Source organism: Lichenostomus cassidix, chromosome 1 (genome assembly GCF_008360975.1).
Source record: "Lichenostomus cassidix isolate B80296 chromosome 1, HeHo_3.0, whole genome shotgun sequence".
In the NCBI taxonomy this organism is placed as follows: Eukaryota; Metazoa; Chordata; class Aves; order Passeriformes; family Meliphagidae; genus Lichenostomus; species Lichenostomus cassidix.
In genome coordinates, this window is record NC_139479.1 from 14,763,704 (window position 1) to 14,784,438 (window position 20,735).

General features: G+C 39.7%; 1 protein-coding gene across 5 annotated transcripts in view; it reads left to right on the plus strand.

Annotated features, from left to right (window-relative positions):
- SH3KBP1 (SH3 domain containing kinase binding protein 1) overlaps nucleotides 1-15,682 on the plus strand; it is a 213,010-nt gene extending 197,328 nt beyond the window's left edge. For all 5 annotated transcript variants that reach the window (XM_085050989.1, XM_085051006.1, XM_085050998.1 and 2 more), the window contains 5 exons: nucleotides 6,274-6,383; nucleotides 7,674-7,799; nucleotides 10,858-11,129; nucleotides 12,531-12,594; nucleotides 14,640-15,682. In XM_085050989.1, the coding sequence (XP_084907115.1) occupies nucleotides 6,274-6,383; nucleotides 7,674-7,799; nucleotides 10,858-11,129; nucleotides 12,531-12,594; nucleotides 14,640-14,681 (614 nt within the window). In that variant the 3' untranslated portion in view covers nucleotides 14,682-15,682. The remainder of the gene's footprint in view (nucleotides 1-6,273; nucleotides 6,384-7,673; nucleotides 7,800-10,857; nucleotides 11,130-12,530; nucleotides 12,595-14,639) is intronic.
- Nucleotides 15,683-20,735: the final 5,053 nt, after the last annotated feature.

The window sequence follows — 20,735 nt, forward strand, 5'->3', positions numbered from 1 at the left end:
AAATGATCAGTTAATCCCCACAAGAAGCAGTTTTTGTGCTTTGCAGAAAGACTGAGCTGTGCAAAGCCAAATGGACATATCTTTCCAATATTTTTCCTGGCTCTTTACACATTTTGCAGAGTATTTATGAAAGCAGTCAATAATCTTAATCAGTGCTAATGTAAGACACATATGCCTTCATTGATTCCTGCTGAAACATCTAATGATGGTATGAATTATCGTAAGAGTTTCCCTGGAAGCTGGTTGGTGCTAGTCCATTTTTCAGCATTTCTTTGGACTTCAATCTGCAGAACATTTGCTGGTGGATCATGGAGTCCTGGCCAAAGCCATGTTATTACCCTTTCTTTTTTTCTGTCCCTCCCTGCAGGGCTGGTGCTAGCTTGCCTGAAAGGGTAGTTAAAAATACCCTCTCAAAAATACCTAATAAACAAACAAATTAAAAAAATCTTCAGTATATCATGTTTCCTTGAGCTGTGTTTGCAGTTGTTCTAGGGCTGTATTTGTCAGGAAAGGCGATCACTGTGCCTCTGACTGCAAGAAAAGTGATCTAATAAGATTTGGCCCACACTAGGGAAAAAGATGGAGAATATTTCCAGTAAAAGGTTGTAGAATGGAGCAGGTTTGCCTTTAAATCGCAGGCTGCTGTGCTGTTAGACATTATAATTATTTTGCCTGAAAACACAGCATAAACGTTGGAAAACCAGAAAATATTGGGAAATGTAAGGGTTGGAGGACAAAATGTGACTGATAATGAAGATCAAAATCTGTGTAACCTCTTTCCATGCTGCTATTCATGCTTATTTTAATAGGGCAAAGCAGAGGAACAGAATTGCCCGACTGGTTTAAGTTGTAATATTTATGTCAGTGAGTCAAAATCACCCATAAACATAGTTCTGGACTGTAAATATTGTAATCAGGAATATGGTAATGGTCCATTATATAAATTAATTATTCCTCTTGCCCTGAGGGGTCCAGTAAAAAGCAGTAAACTAGAAATTTTAATTGGTCGCTGTGTGTATCAAGTTGAGGTGCCTGAAAACAGCATATCCATTTCTTATAGCTCCTCAGTTTTCTTGACCTTTCAGTTCTTTCTTGGCATGTTCTGAATCGTTAAAAATAAAATCCTTATGAGGGTACTGGCAAGTGGTTAGCAAAGATCATTACGGCAGCTTCCTACATTCAGTAATTAAAGCGATAAAAGTCAGGATTGAAATGGGAGAAGATAATTGGGTGTTTTAGGAAAGGTTGTCCTAACATCCCAGCTGTCCAGTGACTGTCCTGGGAATCCAGGTGAGCTACGCTGTTTCCCTCCAAGGCACAGAACCGTGTGGTCAGGCTTCCCTGGCACATCACTGTTGCACTCCTGAACAAAGGAACCTTGCAGCCAGGGAGCTCTCCTCCTAAAATTGCATTACCCAAATCTTAAAAAACAGGCTGTGATTCATTATGGGTGAGATTTTTCTGTCTCAGCCCTGGCTGGGAGCATGGCTGTATTCCTTGAAGGGTATGATGCTGTTCAGCATGGAGGGAGTAGCAGAATCTGGATGCTTGAAGTAGTTAAAATAATCATAGTCTTCTGAAAATTCCCACTAATATTCAGGTTATTGAGTTATTATTTAATTTCTGCTATATGTTGAATTGGCACTAATGCAGAAGATTTTGTCTGAAGTGTCTCTCATTTGATAGCTTTCAGGATTACTGCATTTAAAGACAGTATATATACTATTACACATGCCTGTTGTCAACCTTTTAAATGTATTGAAAATTATTATGGAATGAAATCTATCTCTGTGGCTTTTGTGACATATTCTTCAAATTAACTGAATGCCACCTTTGCCTCATTTCCTTCAGCCCTGTTGTATTTCTGTTCTGTGAAACCTTGCCATTAGCATTCCGAATGTGTTGATTCTCTTATCCATCACTTCCCATTTCAGTTTTCTCAAGGTGAAATCTCTCTACTAATTCAAAAAACTTTCTGTCATCATTGTGTATAAATGACTTTGCCCAAATACTAAAATACCTAAATGGAAGATAAAGTTAAGGCCTAGCCACATTTTATGCCAGAATAGTAAATGCAGGGGGTAAAAGGGGTAAGGAAGGAAGCATAACAATTTAACTTTTTATTTCTGGGATCTTTTCAGGGATAGGGACTGAAGGTCATTTTCTAGGATGGTAAAAGGCTAATGAGTTTAGAACTTCTTCCCTGAATAATTATTTTCCTGAATCTGGGCATTTTTTTAAAAAGACCATCATCATGCTTTAAATAACCATGTTTCCAAATGAACATAGCAAAGGGGAGAAATATTCTCTTCTTAAGTGGCTTGGAAGGATACCAGAGAATAATTCCTGCACAGCTAGCATTTTTCATGTTAATGAAATATGGTTGCTCAGTAAGCGAGACTGTTTGTACTACACTGGTATATGAAAATTAATCTGATGCCTTTCTCCCCCTCTCATGAATTATTTCATGGATTACCAGTTTGATCAGTGAGACAGTAATAATGATGAATGCATCTGTTTATTTGTAGAGCAAATATCAACTATTTTTTAGTTAGGAAGTTAATAGTTGGGTGCCATCTCTACATTGTACGTGTTTAATAGAATCTTCCTTACTGTTATTATCAGACAAAGAGAAAGCTGGACCAGTGCAGAGTCCAGGTCTGCTGGAGCCTGATGTTGATGGCAATTAATGTGGCAGTGAATACAGTAGACTGGATGTTATCTTTAATGACATTCTGTTCAGACCATGTCAGGAAGGCTGTAAATTTTGCTTAGTATGTAAATTTAAGCTCCCAATTTCTGATAGCTGCCGAAATACAAACTAAAATCATATCTCTGCATTTAATGTCCTTGGTGAGTTTAACATAGTCAGAACCTTGCTTTACACCAGCAAAAAAAAAATCAAATATCCAGCATGAGTGAATTCCTACTGAATTCACAGCATATTGACAGCATGGCAGAACTTTTGTGAATGGCTCTGTTGCTCATTCTACTAGTTGCCAGTTCACAAGATGGGAATTTTCTTGAATGAGTATCTCCACAGGAGATGATTGTGGAAGGTGGTGATAGCCTTAGGTGCAGAGTGGATTTGGGAGGAAGAAAAACATCTAAATAAGGAGAACAAATGGAACAAAGGGCATATAGGAGTGCTGGAAATGGATTTACTATTTTATCATTGTACCAAGTGCTGTCCATTACACTGTAATAGAATTGCATTCACAGTATCAACTGAATGGCTGTGATTTTGCTAGTTTGGCAGCAGCTTCTACCTGTGGAGTCTTTATAGCCTCTGTTCTACTCTCTTTAAAATTCTGTGCAGGTATAGACTGCTTTAGTTTATTTTTCTAGCTATTAAAAATGCATTCAGAAGTGGAAAAAAATGGAGGATTCCCAATATTTCTTGATAATAGAAGCTTTGCACATAAATGTTCATCTTTCATGGAATTTATAAAATGCATGGAGCAAATTATGTCTGCAAATGCTTATGGGTCTCAAGGATACAAATTCATACACTTTGTGTTTCTCCGTACATTTTACAATTTAAACATGAGTATTTTATTGTTCTGATCAAATATAGAACTCTAGGTAATTACTAGTTTATTTAAGCCAAAGAAACACATTGAATTAATTGTCTTCACTACTTTTTATTGATTATTTTCCATATTAGAAAAGATAACTTCTGTAAAAGCAGAGGAAGGGACAGTGACACTTACAGAATCATAGAATCTTTAAAGTTGGAAAAAACCTCTAAGATCATTGAGTCCAAACATTAACCCAGCAGTACCAAGTCCACTACAAAACCATCTTTCTAAGCACCACATTTATAATTTTTTTAACACGTCAAGGAGCAGTGACTCCACCACTTCCCTGGGCAGCCTGTACCAATGCTTGACCACACTTTCAATGAAGAAATTTTTCCTAGTATCCAATCTAAACCTACCCTAAAGAAACTTCAAGGCACAACTTGAGGCTATTCCCTCTTCTCCTGTCCCTTGTTACCTGTGATAGGAGACTGACTGACCCTCACCTCACTCAACCTCCTTTCATATTCCTGTGTAGATCACAGAAATGGAAAATGGAGAGGGAAGTCATGCACTGAAGCCTTCCTAGGCTGCAAAGTAACTTCAGCCAGTTTCCTGCCCCCCAAAGCAAAACCCTGCTCTTGCCCTCAGTTTTAGCAGCTTGAATCAGTCCTGTGGGACTGGTACTGATCCTTCCTTCAGTGCAAGTATTTGCAAGGCTGGGCACATGCTCCTGAAGAATGAGCTGGAATAAAGCTTGCTCAGGGAAAAAAAAATAGTAAAAACAGTCAAGTGGGAGAGAGTGGCTGGGGCAAATGGAAGGATTGCTTCAGCCTGCATTTCTGCTCGTGTATGTGAGTATCACATGCTTAGGAGTGTGTATTTTTAATGGTATTACATTTTTTCTGTGCAACTTAACAAAGTAACTCACTAGTGAAAATGAAAGTTAAGACAATGTGTTAATATACTGATTACTGATTTGCTTTGTGATATTAAGGCATTTAGCTATTTTACATGGCAGCTTCAAACTGGATATTAAGGGAAACCAGCTTTTGCTTTATTTTTCCTAGAAAATAAATTTTTACTCCCATTTCTTCTCTCTTGAAACCCTGAAGTTCTGTAGGACTCCAGATAGGTTTTGTGCAATCTGCTAAAATTAGCTCATTTTAACTTTCAAAGCACTGTGGCCTCATGTGACGTGTTGGGTACAATTGAGACTTCAGACAGCCAAACTCCCACTGACAGACTAGGTGACCTACCTTTGCACACAGCCTGCAACAGTCAATAAAAAGAGCAATGACAGAAATACATGGTAGAGGACAGTGGGGTCACTGGTTATATATAGGAAGAGTCACTCCAAAAATAGAGTAGTATTTGGAGGTGAATAACCTTAGACTATTTCAGAGCTATTGAAAGAGCTCTCTTTCTTTTCTTCTTCTTCTTCTTTTTTTTTTTTTACCTTTTGGAGATGGAAGGATATTGCTGAATAAGGAATGTCCAATCCCATTTACTTTCTAGCTGACAAATCATGTGTACTTGGAATCAATTTAAATGTCCTTCAGTGCATATAGCTTATTGCACAGGCCCACTAATTTTTTTTCCATTGTGTAATTTTGTACAATGGTTGGTTGTAATATGGCAACAAAACTGGATCTTCAGAGATTTCAGTGTTCTGTAGTAGTTTGGAAAATTAAGTGCCTAGTATATAGAACTATTAACTTAAAAGCTAATTCTGCCTACATGTGTGCAATGACAAATAGTCTCTGAATAATGAATATCAATCCTGTATTTGACTCATATCTGAAAGTAATTTTGAAGAATTTTGATTTATCTTGTCTAAAGTACCTCTTGTGTGTTTTCTGACTCCTTCCTGCTCAACATATGCTGTAGGGCATTTTGAAAAGAAGGTGAGTGAAACTGATACAACCCATAAAAATAGATGAATGGTATTAAGCCATTTGATTTATCCATGTAATCATGAGCTGTGGTATTTCTTGAGCCTCCACATCGTTCTCGCACATAAACATGTTATGGTGTGGCTGGATTCAGTAAACACTTCCCCAAAATTTTTCACTGGCCAGGAAGATGGTTGGTACAGCATTTGAGCAGACCTGCTTTCCCTGGGCCCTGAACAGCTTCAGGAGCCCCCTGGAGCTTTTACTTACTGTAGCCTCTGGACTACTGGAGAGGGAGCTAGTCCTCTCACCTGCAGTTACTGGAAACTATGGTGCCTCCAGCTGCAGGTGTCCAGGAACCTGCTGATCACTTCCAGCTTGGTCATTCTCATTCTGCACTCCCCTGAGCAATTGCTGCAATGCAGCACTGACACTACAGTTCTTGAGGCAATGTGTGCACTGTCTCATGTCTCCAGTTATTCAGGAAAAAAAATTACTAACCCCTTCAGTAGCCAGATTGAAATTTTGAAACTGTTTATTCCAGGCCACAGAACCCATGATGTCATTTAGGTTTCACTATGCTGAAAACAAAGCCAAAGGCTCCTCTACACATTCCCCCTCTGCTTTATTGTGTTGGAGATGGAAGGGTAATTGTTCTTGGCAAGGGTGACTGGATTACAGCTGCCTTTGACTTCCAGGTTTTTTTAGTGCCATCGTGGTGGCTAAACATGTGCAGAACACTGTGACGCAGTGGGGAAAATGGGATTTCATTTCTTTGAAATTAGAAAAAAAAATGTGATTCTTTCCCTTTGAAGACAATTGCCAGAAAACCAAATCAATTCTATTTTATTTTTAAGACTTGGAAGGTTTTGATTCTGTAATACCAATTGCTGAGAAGCTTAATCATCCAACTACAACCAGACCAAAAGCTACTGGCAGGCGACCACCCTCCCAGTCTCTCACATCTGTAAGTTAATTTTCATTTTCTTTAAAAACTATTTTTAAAAAATATTTTTTCTGATTTTTCCCCCCCTCCTATTTGTGTTTCCTTGGTGTTTTTACTACTTTTACCCAGCCATTCCTTCACACATACAATGAGGCAGAGAGATGCAGATCAGGAAAATTGCAGTCAAAAGGCTGCCAGTGTTTTGAATACTGATGTTTAAAACATTCCATTCTAAGGTCTGTACCCCCTTATTTGGGTGCTGCCAAGTGTTTCTTGCCAGCCATGACTTAGCCCAGAAAAATCCCTTATAAAAATCTTTGGAACAGATGAATTTGTGCTAAGCATTAAGGATTTTGAAAGTGTTTCCCAAAAGAAGCATTTCCCTCGGTTTCTCGCAGAAGTTTACCAGATTTTGAGGATAAATAGACCATTCAGTCTTCAACAGTGCTCCTTGAGCTATCATGTGTTTCTTCTCATTAAGGTCACAGTTGTAAATATAAGGGTGATTTAAATTTCACTCTCTAATATGTATCTTTAGACAAGTTGGTCTCATAAACCATAGTTTGGAAACCACTGGTTAGTTTTTCAATGTCTTCTTTGGGGCTTGGGGTTTGTTTGTTTCCATGCTTTTTGCATTCTGGAATATCCGAACAAGAGTAACTACTGGTTACCTGGGTGTGTGTTGCTGAAGAAAACAAAGTGGAGGGAAGCAAAAAAGATTATTGTGAAACTAATAGGACTCAAAAAGAGAGAATGCTTTCAAAATTGACTGTTGTCATAAGTATAGAAACATCAAAGAGCAGTAAAGAGGTTTTCCTTCCCCTGTCAAATGTATGAGGAAAGAGACAAGGGGTGGTAAAAACCTTCCCTTTTCGCACAAGAGGGCTGTGCACAAGGCAGCCCTGCAGTGCCAGCAGTGCAGGCAGAGCTGGGCCCTCTGAAGAGCTTCAGGTGAGACCTGCACTGAGCAGAGCCACAGCAGAGTCACCCTGGTGGCAGAGCTGCCATCCCAGGGCACAGCACTCAGTGTCCTACCTGGGACAGGAGGGTGCTTTCATCTCGTGGTATCATGCGATGCAAAGCTGTAAATTAATGTTGAATTCAACTCTTAAGCATGTATTTCAAAGCATTCCTGTGAATGCTTTGAAAGCAGTCTAGCCTTGAAAAAAAGATGCAAAAAAGGGGAGTAGGAGGACAAAGAGTCCTGATTTTAAGTATTGTTACTTTGAAAATGATAGCTAAAAAAGTTCTTGTACAATGAAAATATGTGTGCTTTTCTTTTTCTTCTTTTGTGCGTATTTGTCTACATAGTCATCCCTTTCAAGCCCTGATTTCTTTGACTCACCAAGTCCAGAAGATGAGAAGGAAGAACACGTTTCCATTACTCACAAAACTCTTGAAGTGTCAAGGAAAGCAAGAACTGTTACAATATCACAAGTAAGTTAATTAGAATGCCTCTGCTTAACCTTATCACATGCATCTTCTTTTTTTAAAGCAGTACTCAAATATTTAAAATATAATTCAACAGTCACCTGGTAACTACCCACTTAAAGAAGCTTGAAATGATAAAGGTTACTAAAGATTGTTCTGTGCTTGAAAGGCAAGTCTAAAGTGAATTGCACAGTTAAAATGTCTCTGGTAACCATACTGTGAATAAAACCTTGTATAAATGCATTTCACAGAATCAAAGAGGCTGGGAAATAAATTTTAGAATCAAAGACTCTGTCTTTTAGCAACTTTAAATTGAGTTTACATTAGAAGAGTCTGTAAGCAGAGAAAATACAAGTCTTTGACATGCTCTAATAGTATGTGAATTTAAATTTGCAAATATAATAACAACTTTTCATACTGGTATAATTGTATTCATTTTATAGGCTTGTGCCATTCTTACTGTATATTTGTAGAATACAATAGCACAACCAAATATTAAAAACTGAGTGTGTAGGTCAGGCTTTAAAGGTTGGAACTATTTTTCAGTACCTAAGGATACCTTTAATAATACAAATACTACATTCTAATACTATAACAAGTATTTGAAAGATGAAGTCCTGCACTTCCGTGATCAAGTTATAAGGATAATGTTTTGCTATGTAGCTCCCTCTTCTGGGAGCACTTGCACTAAGGAACACTCTTGGGGGCAACATTTGCAAGTCATATGACAAAACTGTAGATGTTGTTCCTGTAAAACGAGATGGCTGCTATTAGAAAGCAGCTGCTCAAGGCTTTAATGTTGATAGCCAGTTAAGCTCAGGAATAAGATGCTCAGATCAAGGACTCCAGTTGTGCCTTGCTTGCCTGCTCCAGATTTGAACTCAGCCTGGCATCCCTTTTCAGTCCAAAGGAAAGTTGCACCTACAGATAGATGGCATTATTATCCATGAGATATCTGTTTGTAAGTACACATTACTCACACCCTACTCTGCTCTGGTGGGACCCCACCTGCAGTGCTGCATCCAGCTCTGGGGTCCCCAGCACAGGAAGCACATGGACCTGTTGGAGCAAGTCCAGGGGGGTCCACTGAGATGGTCAGAGGGATGGAGCACCTCTTCTGTGAGGAAAGGCTGAGAGAACTGGGATTGTTTGGCTTGGAAAAGGGAAGGTTTTGAGGTGACCTAATGGTGGCCTTCTAGTACTTGAAGGGAGTTGACAAGAAAGATGGTAAGGGACTATTTACAAGAGCATGGAGTGACAGCAGAGGAAGACAGAATGGTTTCAAACTGAAAGAGAGTAGGTTTAGATTAGATATTAGGAAAAAACTCTGTATTGTGAGGGTGGCAAGGCACTGGAACAGGTGCCACAACAGAGAAGTTGTGGATGCCCCATCCCATGAAATGTTTAAGACCAGGCTGCATGGGGCGTGAAGCAACCTGGTCTAGTGAAAGGTGCCCCTGCCCATGGAAGGGAGATTGGAACTAGGTGACCTTTAAGGTCCCTTTCAACCCAGATACACAAACTAAGCAAACAAACAAATTGATAAAATGTTAAAAGAAAATTATTCAGGTCATTGAGTCAAGTTTTCAAGGCACTACAGTGTTTCAGCTTTCTTGTGATTACAACACCATTTTTATCTATATGGTCAGACTTGGTTTTTGTGCAGAACACTTTTTGAATTCAGTGCTTTCCCAGAGCGGTTTCTGTGCTCAGCCATGGTTGTATTGTAGGGAAGACTGTGTTTTGCAGGACTTGGTGGATCCTGCTCTTCCCTCCCCATCACAATTTTTCCTGATTTTCATCCCATCACTAACTTTTCTCTCAGTTACTTTGTTCAGCTAATGCCACCCCGCCAATCCCCAAGTCCTCACTTACAGTGTCTTCTTCCATTTCCTTACCATTTATTCTGAATATTTTGCCCTATTTGCCACTCAACTTCAATATCTCTTTTCCAAAGAGAGTTGGAAGGTTGCCCAGTGCTTTTTCTTGTCTTTTGGACTCTTGTCCAAATCAGATTTTCAGGTATGCCTGGTAGCTGTCATGAAATGCACACATAGCACTGCCAATTGCTTGCCATTGTGATAACTGCACTTGTACGCTGTTCTCTGTATGCAGTGAAATAGCTGTTCATGTATGGTTGGTAAACATCAGATTTTCTAATTGCCTAGTAAGTATAAAATGCTATATTACATTATATTATGTTATATACATATATTACATTATGTACATTGTAATGTATTACACATATTACTAGAGGGTTGTCTAATAAGTAGAGCAGTTAAGACTGCAGTTGGATTGCAGTTAAGAAGCATGGGATCTGTTTTAGCTAACCACATGATTTCAGGGTTACAGGCTAATGCTGTGTTTTTCTGTCAAGTTCCTGGAGGAATATAGAGCTATTGGTAGGTATGGGAATTCATGAAAGCTTCAGTTAACAGAGGACAGTACACTACACTTTTTTACTACTAATATATTATAATTTTGAAGCCATGGGTTTTTTTTGGTTTTTTTCTATATATATCATACCAATAAGAAAACTTAATGAATATTTTGCTATTTTCATAATCCTAGGGGCAACACATAATAAATTTTTTAATTTTTGAAAAAACTTTGAAGATTCCTTCAATGGTTGGTTGGAAAATGTAAATTTATTTTATAAAAAAATACAGCTTGGATTCTTGGCCATGTAGTTTTGTGCTCTGCGGGAGACATTCATGGATGTAGATATGTTTTCACAAACTTCTGAGAGAAACCCTGAGCATCTGTCCCTGGTTTAATTCACTGCTAGGTCTGAGATCTTGGAAATGCTGTTGCTCACTGGTTGTAGCAACCATGGAAAGTCTTACTGAAGCAGTCTGAACTTTTGCATCCCAACTAGACCCCTTCTGATCTACACATACAAAGATCTTGACTAATGATTATATTTATCATGCTTTTGCCAAAACTGTGTTTGACTGTTGGACTTTCAATATTACTGAAGAGCAGCTAAATACTTAGCACTGGTTAGAGGTTTGATTTTCATAAAGCTTTCTGCAGACATTAAATATCATTCTTTTTGTTGCAGGTGTCTGACAACAAAACTTCCTTGCCTCCAAAACCAGGAGGTCTGGCTAGTGGCAGCAATGTACAACCATCACTATCCCCTTCACCATCACCTGGATTTCACTCAATTGCTATGGGAACAACAGGCCACAGGTCAAACTCCCCATCCCTGTTTGGTACTGAAGGAAAGCCAAAGACTGAGCACTTGAGCCAAGGTCAGACTGCCCTGGAAGAGCTGAGAACACAAATTAGGGAGCTAAGAACCATCATTGAAACCATGAAAGACCAGCAAAAGTAAGTACTGCAAATCACAGCTGTAGCTGGGCTGGATCCATTTGTGCATAGTGGCAGCAGTTATTAAGTTTGCCTTCATGGAAGTTACTCTGCACAGCTGGCCTATGTGTTTGTGAAGGATTTTCATATGACAGAACAGATTCAGGGGTGAGAACCTCAGCAAAAAAGACCTGCACTATCCACCAGCTTTTTCTTCCTGTGTTATGACATAAGTAGATGTTTATGGGATGTTAAAAAAGTTAAGTTGCAAGCTATAAACCGTGGATGTTGTTTTATTTGGCAATAACTATCTGGGAGCTCATGTGCATTGATCATAATAAAAGGGGTGCATTTATTATAGTTGTAGTACAAATTGCTACAGGTTCCTAAAATTATTACATCATTCTGTTACTTGACTGTTAGCACATTTTCCCAGGAAGCTCATGTTACAAAAGTAGTAATTGAATTGGGACTAGGACATCTTGAAGGCCTTTGTGTTTACGGCCCTGAATCTTACTATTTTAGTTTTGGGCATCTTTATTTTCTTTAAGTTGCTCATTTCTTACGAGAAACTGGGACTGGCATGTAACTTTTGATGTTCCTGAGAATATTTAATGCTTTGGAAGCTAAACCTTCGCTTACATTGTCAGTTGTGTGTAGCCCAGGCAGGAAAAAGAAAAGGGCAAGCAGCGTGCAGAGCCTGTGGCGGAACAGAGGTGTGCGGAGTTTGGGAGAAGATGCGGGAGGGCATGGTTCAAGCTGGATGTAGCCAGCAAGCCCCACGGCCTCGCCTCTTAGGCTGACCCTGCTCCTCTGGTCTCCCCGGCCCTTCTTGCAAGGGCAGCTTCCACCTACTGGTTTCTGTCCTAAGGTGAGATCACTCCGTGGGAACATGAGAACGTGTCTGCTCCTTATAGCTATGTTCCCCTTCCCAACAGAGAAGAATGACAGAAAATCCGTATTTGGGATTGTTACATTTTAGAAATTAAGTTGAAGGTTACGTTGTATTGCTGGCATAAACAGCTTTTAAGTGGCTTAATTATGTGATAGGATGGGCAGGATTTCTGTTACCAGTTCCTATAACCCACCAACAGTCAATCCATCTCCATTTTGTATGGAAAAAGGCTACTGGGTGCTGATACAGCGTTGATACAGCTAGGCCAGAGCAAAGCCTGTGGATGCAGGGCTGTTAGGAGGCATTATTCATTAGCTGTGTGGGATGGGGTGGGGTACTGTCCTTTAGTGAGTTTTACTTCTCTGTACCATAGACTATAGTATACAAGAGTATGCTGACTTCAATTAGATGTTCAGAGGTAAAAAATAAATAGTGAAGTGGGGAAAATATGTCTCCAAGAGATAATCTTTTGTATTTTACTAGTCTAATCATTTCCATCCCAATCTTCTTTTGTATTCTTTTAACAGAAAAGAGATTAAACAGTTGCTCTCTGAGTTGGATGAAGAGAAGAAGATCCGTCTACGATTACAGGTACTTAATTTTTTTATAACGTTAGGGATGTGTTGGCAGGTTTGATTTACCCTGATATGGGACATAAAACTTTGCTAAGATACTTAGATTCCAGTGAATCAAAAACTACCAGTATTTCTGAAAGTTAGCCTGGGATAGCAGTGATATACCTGTTCCCTTCAGAGCATTGCAAGTTTATGTCATATATATTGCAATACTGGGGTTTTACTGAAAAGCCTGATAATTATCTAAAAATTTATCAGCACGAGTAGACAAAAAAATTAAACACAATACAGGATTCAAACTATGAGTTTTTCATCTCAGTTTTGTTTGATTTTGTCACATACGAAATCAAGCCCTTTTCAGTTACTTACTTTCTGCCAAAGCTTGATATTTTGTAGTAGGGTTGTCTCAGTGTTAATATGCTTTGAATATTATTTCATATAGCAAAACTTTAATGTCTGCTTTACAGACTGTACTCAGGTTGTCTTTACTAAAGCATCCTGGGCAGTATAAAAGAAGGGGCTCAGTAACCCAGTTACTGCTACCATAGTTTGTTCAGTACCTCGAGATGTTGTTGTGCTGCCTTAGTGATTTGCCAGGTAACCTGCTGCCCTGCTTGTGGGGTTCATGGAGCTCAGCCTTTGCTGGAATCATCAATGATGCTGCTTTGATGTGGAATGACATTGAAAGTGCTTTTTGGGGTTTTAGAGAGTGATTTAAACAATGCCCTTAACAACATGCTTTAACTTGGTCAGGCAGATGGACTAAAGGGTTATTAGAGGCCTCTTCCAACCAAAATTATTCTATTCTAACCTATGCTATACTATTCTATTCCATGTACTTGATAAGGGGTTTGGTATTGATTATATTTTATATTTTGATAGTATAGGGCAACTGTACTTCGAACTATGGGTAGAAAATTGAATTGTAATTCACTGGACTGTTTTCACTGTAAAGTACTTGGAAACATGGCAAGGGGTGGCAGAACTGGGGATCCTCAATGTCCATGTTCCAGAGCTGTGTTAAGGACTTTATGAGTCCAACCACATAGGAACATGGCTTCTAACAATACACAGTTCTTGTTCAGCTAGAAGTGATATTTGTTTAGATAAATCCAGTGAACATTTTTAATAGCCATTATTGATTTAGCTTAAAAGGCCAGACTATTCAAAGTTATCCAAGGATAACTTTACATCTTTATGCAGAGGCCTGCACTGATGGGTTTAAAATTGTGATCTTATAGCTGAATGCTTTTACTCCAGTTCAGATGTTGCTTATACTGGTAAATGTTCAATTGCTAGCCAAGGTGGCATTATTAGCTTGACATGAGGATGAGAGTTAACAAATAAAAGTTGCATTAGTTTTAGAGTGCTCTGAGAGTCATGAAGTAGCACAGCTCTCAGTCCATGTCTTAAAGAAGACTGCTTTGATGATGGTGCAGTTGAACACAGGTTGAAATAGGTGTGTTTGAATAAATCTAGAATCCCTGCCTTAGGGTTTTCAGTGTCTGTCAGAGCCAACTGAGGCTGCTGATGGTTTCACCACATGGCTGTACACCTATCAGAGCCTTTAAAGTGCCTGGGCACAGGCTTGATGATTGTAGAAGGCAACTACCATCCCTACAGCAAGTACCATCTCTGTAGGAGAGAGTCAGTGGGTTTTGTCCCTCTGTTACCAATGCTGTAGCTGCCAGCAGTGCAGTTTATTGTGCTGGCTTTAAGTGCAGCTGCTGGTGCATGGACACAGTGCTCATTCTGCATAATGCCAGGCAGTGAGTGAGCTGTGTGGCTTGTAAAAGTTGTAATTTAAAGCAATTGAAAGGTCTTGCAGAACATTTAAAGACTATACTTGTCATGGTCTGAGGGAGGAAGCTGTGAATGGTCATCTTAGGCAGTTGAGAAGCACACCTCAATTTGTGAAATCTGTGGAAATAAGAGTAATATAAAACCCATACTTGACACCTGTGGACAAGATGGAATGTGCTTTTCAAGTGGCACCAACTGTGCCTCAGTCTAGTAAAGCATTTAATGTACTCAAATACTTTTTCTTCTGTTTGTTTTTAGATGGAAGTTAATGATATAAAGAAAGCTCTTCAATCAAAGTGAATACTTGATCGGTGGAATGTTGCATTATTCTTCATGACTGAGACTCAAATTTATGCCCCAGCCAAAATAACTTTGTGCCAAATATTTAAGAATTGCCTCAACATCCCTTTATTTGAAGGATTAGCACAACAGTTTTTGATAGCACAACAAAAATACCAACGAGAACAAAATTTCTACCCAAAGCTGTGCTGTGCGGCACTAGTTGTGACTGAAATTGATCTTCTTGTGCTAAAGGCTCTCTACTTCAAGATCCTAGGTGAAATGAAAACTCAGGCAGTTTAGTCCATAGTGGTACTATTTTGATGATATTTTTCCATAAATAAAGTGTATTTCAGATTATCTGTTTACAAGCTTTATGATTTTGACTTTTGGTTTTTAATTGTCTTTTGTCACAGATTTTAAAATGTTTGTACTGCATATAGCCAGGAATGAATGTTAATGTTGGGGCTGGAGGGATTATTTTTGCTTCGAGATTGAACAGCCTACTTTTTGTTATGGTTTTAAGTTCTGTTAAATATGCAATTTTATGTCCCCGAATCCCCTACAACTTAAACTTACATTGTGTACAGTAATGTATTTACAAGAAGGAAACAAACCAACAGAAGTCTGGTCTTTGCAATGATTTGTGCCTTTCTTTGCCACACACTGACTGGAGCCGGTTGAGGCCAGGTCTCCCTATGTAGCTACCACGACGACTCCTGTCCCCAGTGTCCGGCAGAGGTCACCTTCCCAGTGCACGGCTGCTCGGTCAGGAGAGCGCGTTTGTGCCAGGTGGCAGGACAAAAGGGCACAGCTGAGAGCAGCTTTGTCTTGAGCAGCTGTGGCTTTTTAGCTTTCCTGGTTTGGATAGGCCTCTCCCTCAACCTGAATGTTCATCTCCGCTTGATTTTCATTAGATGATTTAAACACCCACCTCTGTCCCCAATTTTGCACAGAGTGAACAGAATATGCATTATTAAAGCAAAAATAAATAAAAGTAATCTATAAAACATGAATAAAAAGTTGTATTATTTCATGCACAAAGTTCTCAGTCGTGTGACACTGTTTCATTTGCTGTCGACATGGTATTGTTTGCTATATTATATTGTACACTCACAGACCAATACACTTCACAGTCCTACTTTTGCAGCAGGACTTTCTTCTCAACATTTTGTTGAACCTGATGCTTACTTCATTTTCGCTGTTTGCTTTCATTCTTTAAAAATTTCACATTTTTCTGGTTGTGGTTTCATGTGCTCAGCTAAACACAGAGTAGCTCATATCTTGTCAGCAATCACCGTTAAGTTTATAAAGTGTTCAAATTATGGATATTTGTGCATAGCATGGAGCAAGTGGGTAAGTCATGTTGGTGATGCTTCCAAGCGACAGAATTCTACATGCAAAGGATCTACTTGTCATCCCCTGAGATGCTAGAGCTGGCTCCAGCAGCACACTGTATCAACATGAACCACCCTGCCTGCCAGGAGCTGGGTGAGGCACAGTATGCAGTTGGCTGGTCGCATTCACATATGGTTGGCAGACTTCCCATAATCTTTTTGATATGCATAGATACATAAAATACACACTTCACCATATCCAAATCTGGCTTTATGGGTCTCAACTGGCAATACAGAATGTGACTGTTGAGATGATTTTCTCTTCCAGAGCATCTGCTTCTATTGTAACAGTGGTGTCTGAGATTTAAAGATTGGGTAGTGAAACTTGAAATTTTTTTTTAAAGTCACAATCCATTGCTCAATGTACTCAAACAGAAACACTAATAAAATATTTTCTCACTGAAATGCTCTTATGTAACATTTCTAAATAACTACATTAAAATATTTTTGTACAAAGAATTAGAGTCCTGCCATAGCTTTCCAGCAATAAGGATTTCTACATTACTACCATGATTTTTGTTAGTTAGTAGCAGAATTAGGAGCACAGAAGGAAATTAAGAGGTAAGGAATAAGAATTCTGTTTGGATTTGTAGTTATACATTTGCCATATTTACCCAGAAACTAACAGCTCTGGATTCCTAATTCTCTGGAACGAGATAAACTATTGTATCTGTGGTAAATAAAGTATTGATTCTGGAGCTGTGCCTCAGAAATATAATAGACATCTCAGAAGTGTTCCATCTTTTGAAAATGAAAGTCTGAATTTGGAACGAGATTCCAAAAGAAAAAAAAATACTACTTTTTTTTTTTCTCCTATTGAGATGTTAACTTGACATTTTATAAGTCTAAATTAAAAGTCCAGCAAATCATGCTTTGTAAAAGATGGTTAAATAAGTTTTTGTTAAAATGCTTTAGTTTGGAAGTTGGTTATTCTGGGAAAGGACATTGTAGAAATACAAGCTCTTCTTGCTGTATTTAATTATAACAATAGAAAGTATTTCACATAACACATGGATTTTCCCTCTTTAAAGAGTATCAAATATGCATTAAACATCTTGACATAAACTGCTCCTCTTAAAAGTATTTGGTTTTATATTTAAAGAAAATCAGAAAACACAGAGGTACAAAGTGATTTTGTTGTGAAAATGACTAAACGTTGTTTGAAGAGTTGTGTAAAATGACTTTTCATTAACATGCACATACCAGTCTTGTGGAAAACTTCTGTTCATATGTAGAAGTCATGTGTGAAATATCAGGCTCATACCTTTGGAGAATAATACCCAAATCCTTGATTCGGTTAATTTTTGGTTATTAAGAAAACAATTTTATGTTGTCTTTTTGTTCTTCTTTCAACTCTAAAAGGAGCAAGTATTTCTTAATGTGAGATCATAGCACTTAGCACTTGTAAAAAGTTCTGCATGGAAGTAAGATGGTAAATACTTGAAAGTGCATTTTAAGTTCTTTTACTTAAATTTCATCTTCTGTGGTTTTCTTATTAATTTGTGAATGAGCAGAAGGGTCAGATGAATTTTTTGTTATTTAACAGGTCAAAGGACTGAACACAACTCTATGCAGTAATTTTTATGGGCTGTTTTGTGTATGAAATGTCAATGAGCGCCATGCTCTGTGAGAACCAAGTTTGAAATTTGCACGTGTGAAACAAGGTGAGACAGTGCTGTAAAACACCCTCAGAGGTTCATGCTCTGCTGAAGGTACAGAATCCTTTCCCTCATCTCCTTGTGGAGCTGATGGGGTGTGATCAGGCCCTGCTCTCTCCTGCTCCCTGCCCACCAGGCTGTCCAGCTGCAGGGTAGCTGCTTCCCTGTGCATCCCTGCATGGAGTGTGGCACAGATGTGGGTTTGCTGCTGCAGGGCTGGTGTGGCTGAAGGTGTCTGGTGTTCCCTTGGCCACACCACTGCCATCACAACTGTGCTGACAGCTCTCACTTTTAGCCTCAGTCTGAGCCTTTTATGCTCCAGGGGCCTGCCTTGGGAGCAGGGCCTGTGTCTGGAGATGCTTTGGTTCATGGGTCCCAAAAATACCAAGTGCCACAAGCCCAGGAGAGAGTGTGGCTGGGTGAGATGATGTGCTGTGCTCCTGCCTGCAGGAATGATCAGTAGTCTCTGCAGGGCCAGGAAGAGGTGTGAGGTCTCCAGTGTCTGTTTCTCTGAACAAGGACCCTGGGGCTGGAAACTGGACAGAGGCGCATTGATGAGGAAAGTGTGAAGGCTGGTGAGAGAGATGATACCTTTCGTACAGGAGGGCTGTGGTTTGAAAGGCAGGCAGGAATTTTGTTTAAAGTAGAAACTGCTACTTTACAACTTGGCACTAAGAAGGCTTTTCAACTGTGGGAGGGTGGCAGTGCTGCTGGGCAGCTGCAATTCCCAAAGGCTTTGGCAAGGACAGGGTCCTCCAAGCATTAACTCCTGCTCATGGCAATCCTTCCGTTAAAAAGAGCCAGAAGAGGTGGAGCTGAATTCCCCACACAAAACATTGGGTAGTTGTATCCATGGTTATTAATACCCTTCAGCCAGAAATTAGATTTTGCTTGGCACCTTTCACCTCAGCTGACTCTTGAGCTGGCCTAGGAATTAGCAGCTGGTTGTGTGTGACCCAGCCATTCACTCCCAGCTTCCTGCAGCTGCTTCCCTCCTCCTGTGCTGTGGCCTCTCCACTCGGGCCATTCCCTGCCTTTGGAAAATAACCAACTCCTTTAGGTCACCAGTCCTGAAGGTGAGAGGGTGCCAGTGCTTCCCAGCCTGGAATAGAGCAACTGAGGAAGGAAAAGACACCATTAAATGCCATCAGGAAGCTGCAGTGCTGTGTGGGCTGCCGGGATGAGCAGCCTCGGTGCCACCAGCCTGGTGCCAGCCAGGACATGGCCCTGAGCCACCTTCCCCTCTGCTCCCTACTCAGGGAACAAAGGTTATTGCACCCACTACACACCTTGCTGTTTGGCACTACCTCTATTAATGAAGCCAATTTCCAATCCCATGCAGACACAAACTTTTAACAGGCAGTGAGTGTAAACCACTGGCAGCCTCAGCAAGAGATGCTTGAGAGACTTTCTTTGTGCTGCCACAGCCAGGCTTGTCTTGAGCCAATGATGCAGCTGAGTCGGCCCTTGAAGTGCACACAGTTCCACTGTTGGACAGTGTGAGGGGCTGGAGTGCAAACAGCTGAACTAACAAAATGGCTTAATACTCCTGTGAATTTTTATTTAAAGTATTAGAAATGAAATCATATTTTTAAATGTGTTAGCAAGGTAGGATGAAAAATTTGAGATGCAAATTAATTTTATTGAATTGTTACCTTACAAACTGGAGTGATTAGTCTATTTTAGCAAGATAATTAACTATAATTTTAGACAAATCTTTAGATTCACAAGAATAATTGTCCTGACACTTTGTAAAGGTTACAATAGAGAGGCAGGGTCTACCAACCTCTCTCAGCCCCCTCAATTAAGTAGGTTCCAAACTCTGTTATTTTCCTCTTTTTTCATGTAGGAAAAGCAACTGGAGGATATAGATAATGATAATCACAGGGAAACAAAATTGGCATTTATCAATATGATTTCAAAACTTGTAATATGTTGTTTCTCTTGGAGGAGAAAACTTTAAAATTAGAACAACAAAGCAAATTAGATGAGAATTAGCAGACTTCAAAACCAATTTTGAATATCAGGACATTGAAGAAATATCTGTTCTCAAAACTCTCTCTGGTAAAATCCCTCCACTTCACTAAGTCCAGACCTGGTATTTTCACTTGGTGTGGAAGATCATTTTCCTCAGTACAACAAGCCCTTCTCTATGTCCTTCATCCTAGCTACTGAACAGCAAACATCTTTGCAAAGGGGCCCATCAGGCTACTCTTCACCTCCCTGGGTAACAGCAATGAAGAGTTTGGGATTTTGTGAAAGCTCTTCTTGGGCTTATCTTAGAACTGGTGAAAATTAAGCTGGGCAGTTGTCCCTGCTACAGGATGACCCATTACCTGGGTTTACCCCCTTCTGAGGTTGATTTTCATTGCAAAGCACACAACAGGTAAAGGAGAAAGCACAATCACCCAATCTGTGCACCATGCTCTTTCTCCTAGCACAAAGCACCAGGAAGAGAATAACAGCTAATGCAGGATAAGTAGAAAAGAAGGTGCACCTGCATGGAAATTGCTGCTGCTAGATAATTTGGCTGCTCTGGATTCAAAGAGCCAAACCTACTGAGCTCAGCCAAATTTACTGTTGGAAGCACAGATGCAGCTATTTAGCAAATAAAAGTACTAGGTAGGGGAGACATGATGTAAATTTTGAGACCCCAGCAAAAGCGGGGCTGGCTGGAGAAAGCTACCTCATTAATGGATGGCATGTTTCTTGTGGGAGGTGCAGATTGTTTGTGCCTTGATTACACATTTATGCCTGGTGTGCCACTGATCTCAGGGGAATGGAAAATTGATGCTCTAACCTGAAGAACCTGCTCACCTCAGAAATACAGCTGTGTAACCTGTGCTTGGGGAGCTCTTACCACAAGAAGGATGTCACCTTACTGCAATAACTACAGGCTTCAATATTGGACTTCAACTAATTGAGATATATTAAAGTCAATAAGGCTGATCCAGTTTAAGTGCTGATTCAGAGCTCCCAGATGTCATCAATGTGGTCTCTCCAGCTGGGTGCAAGTCTGG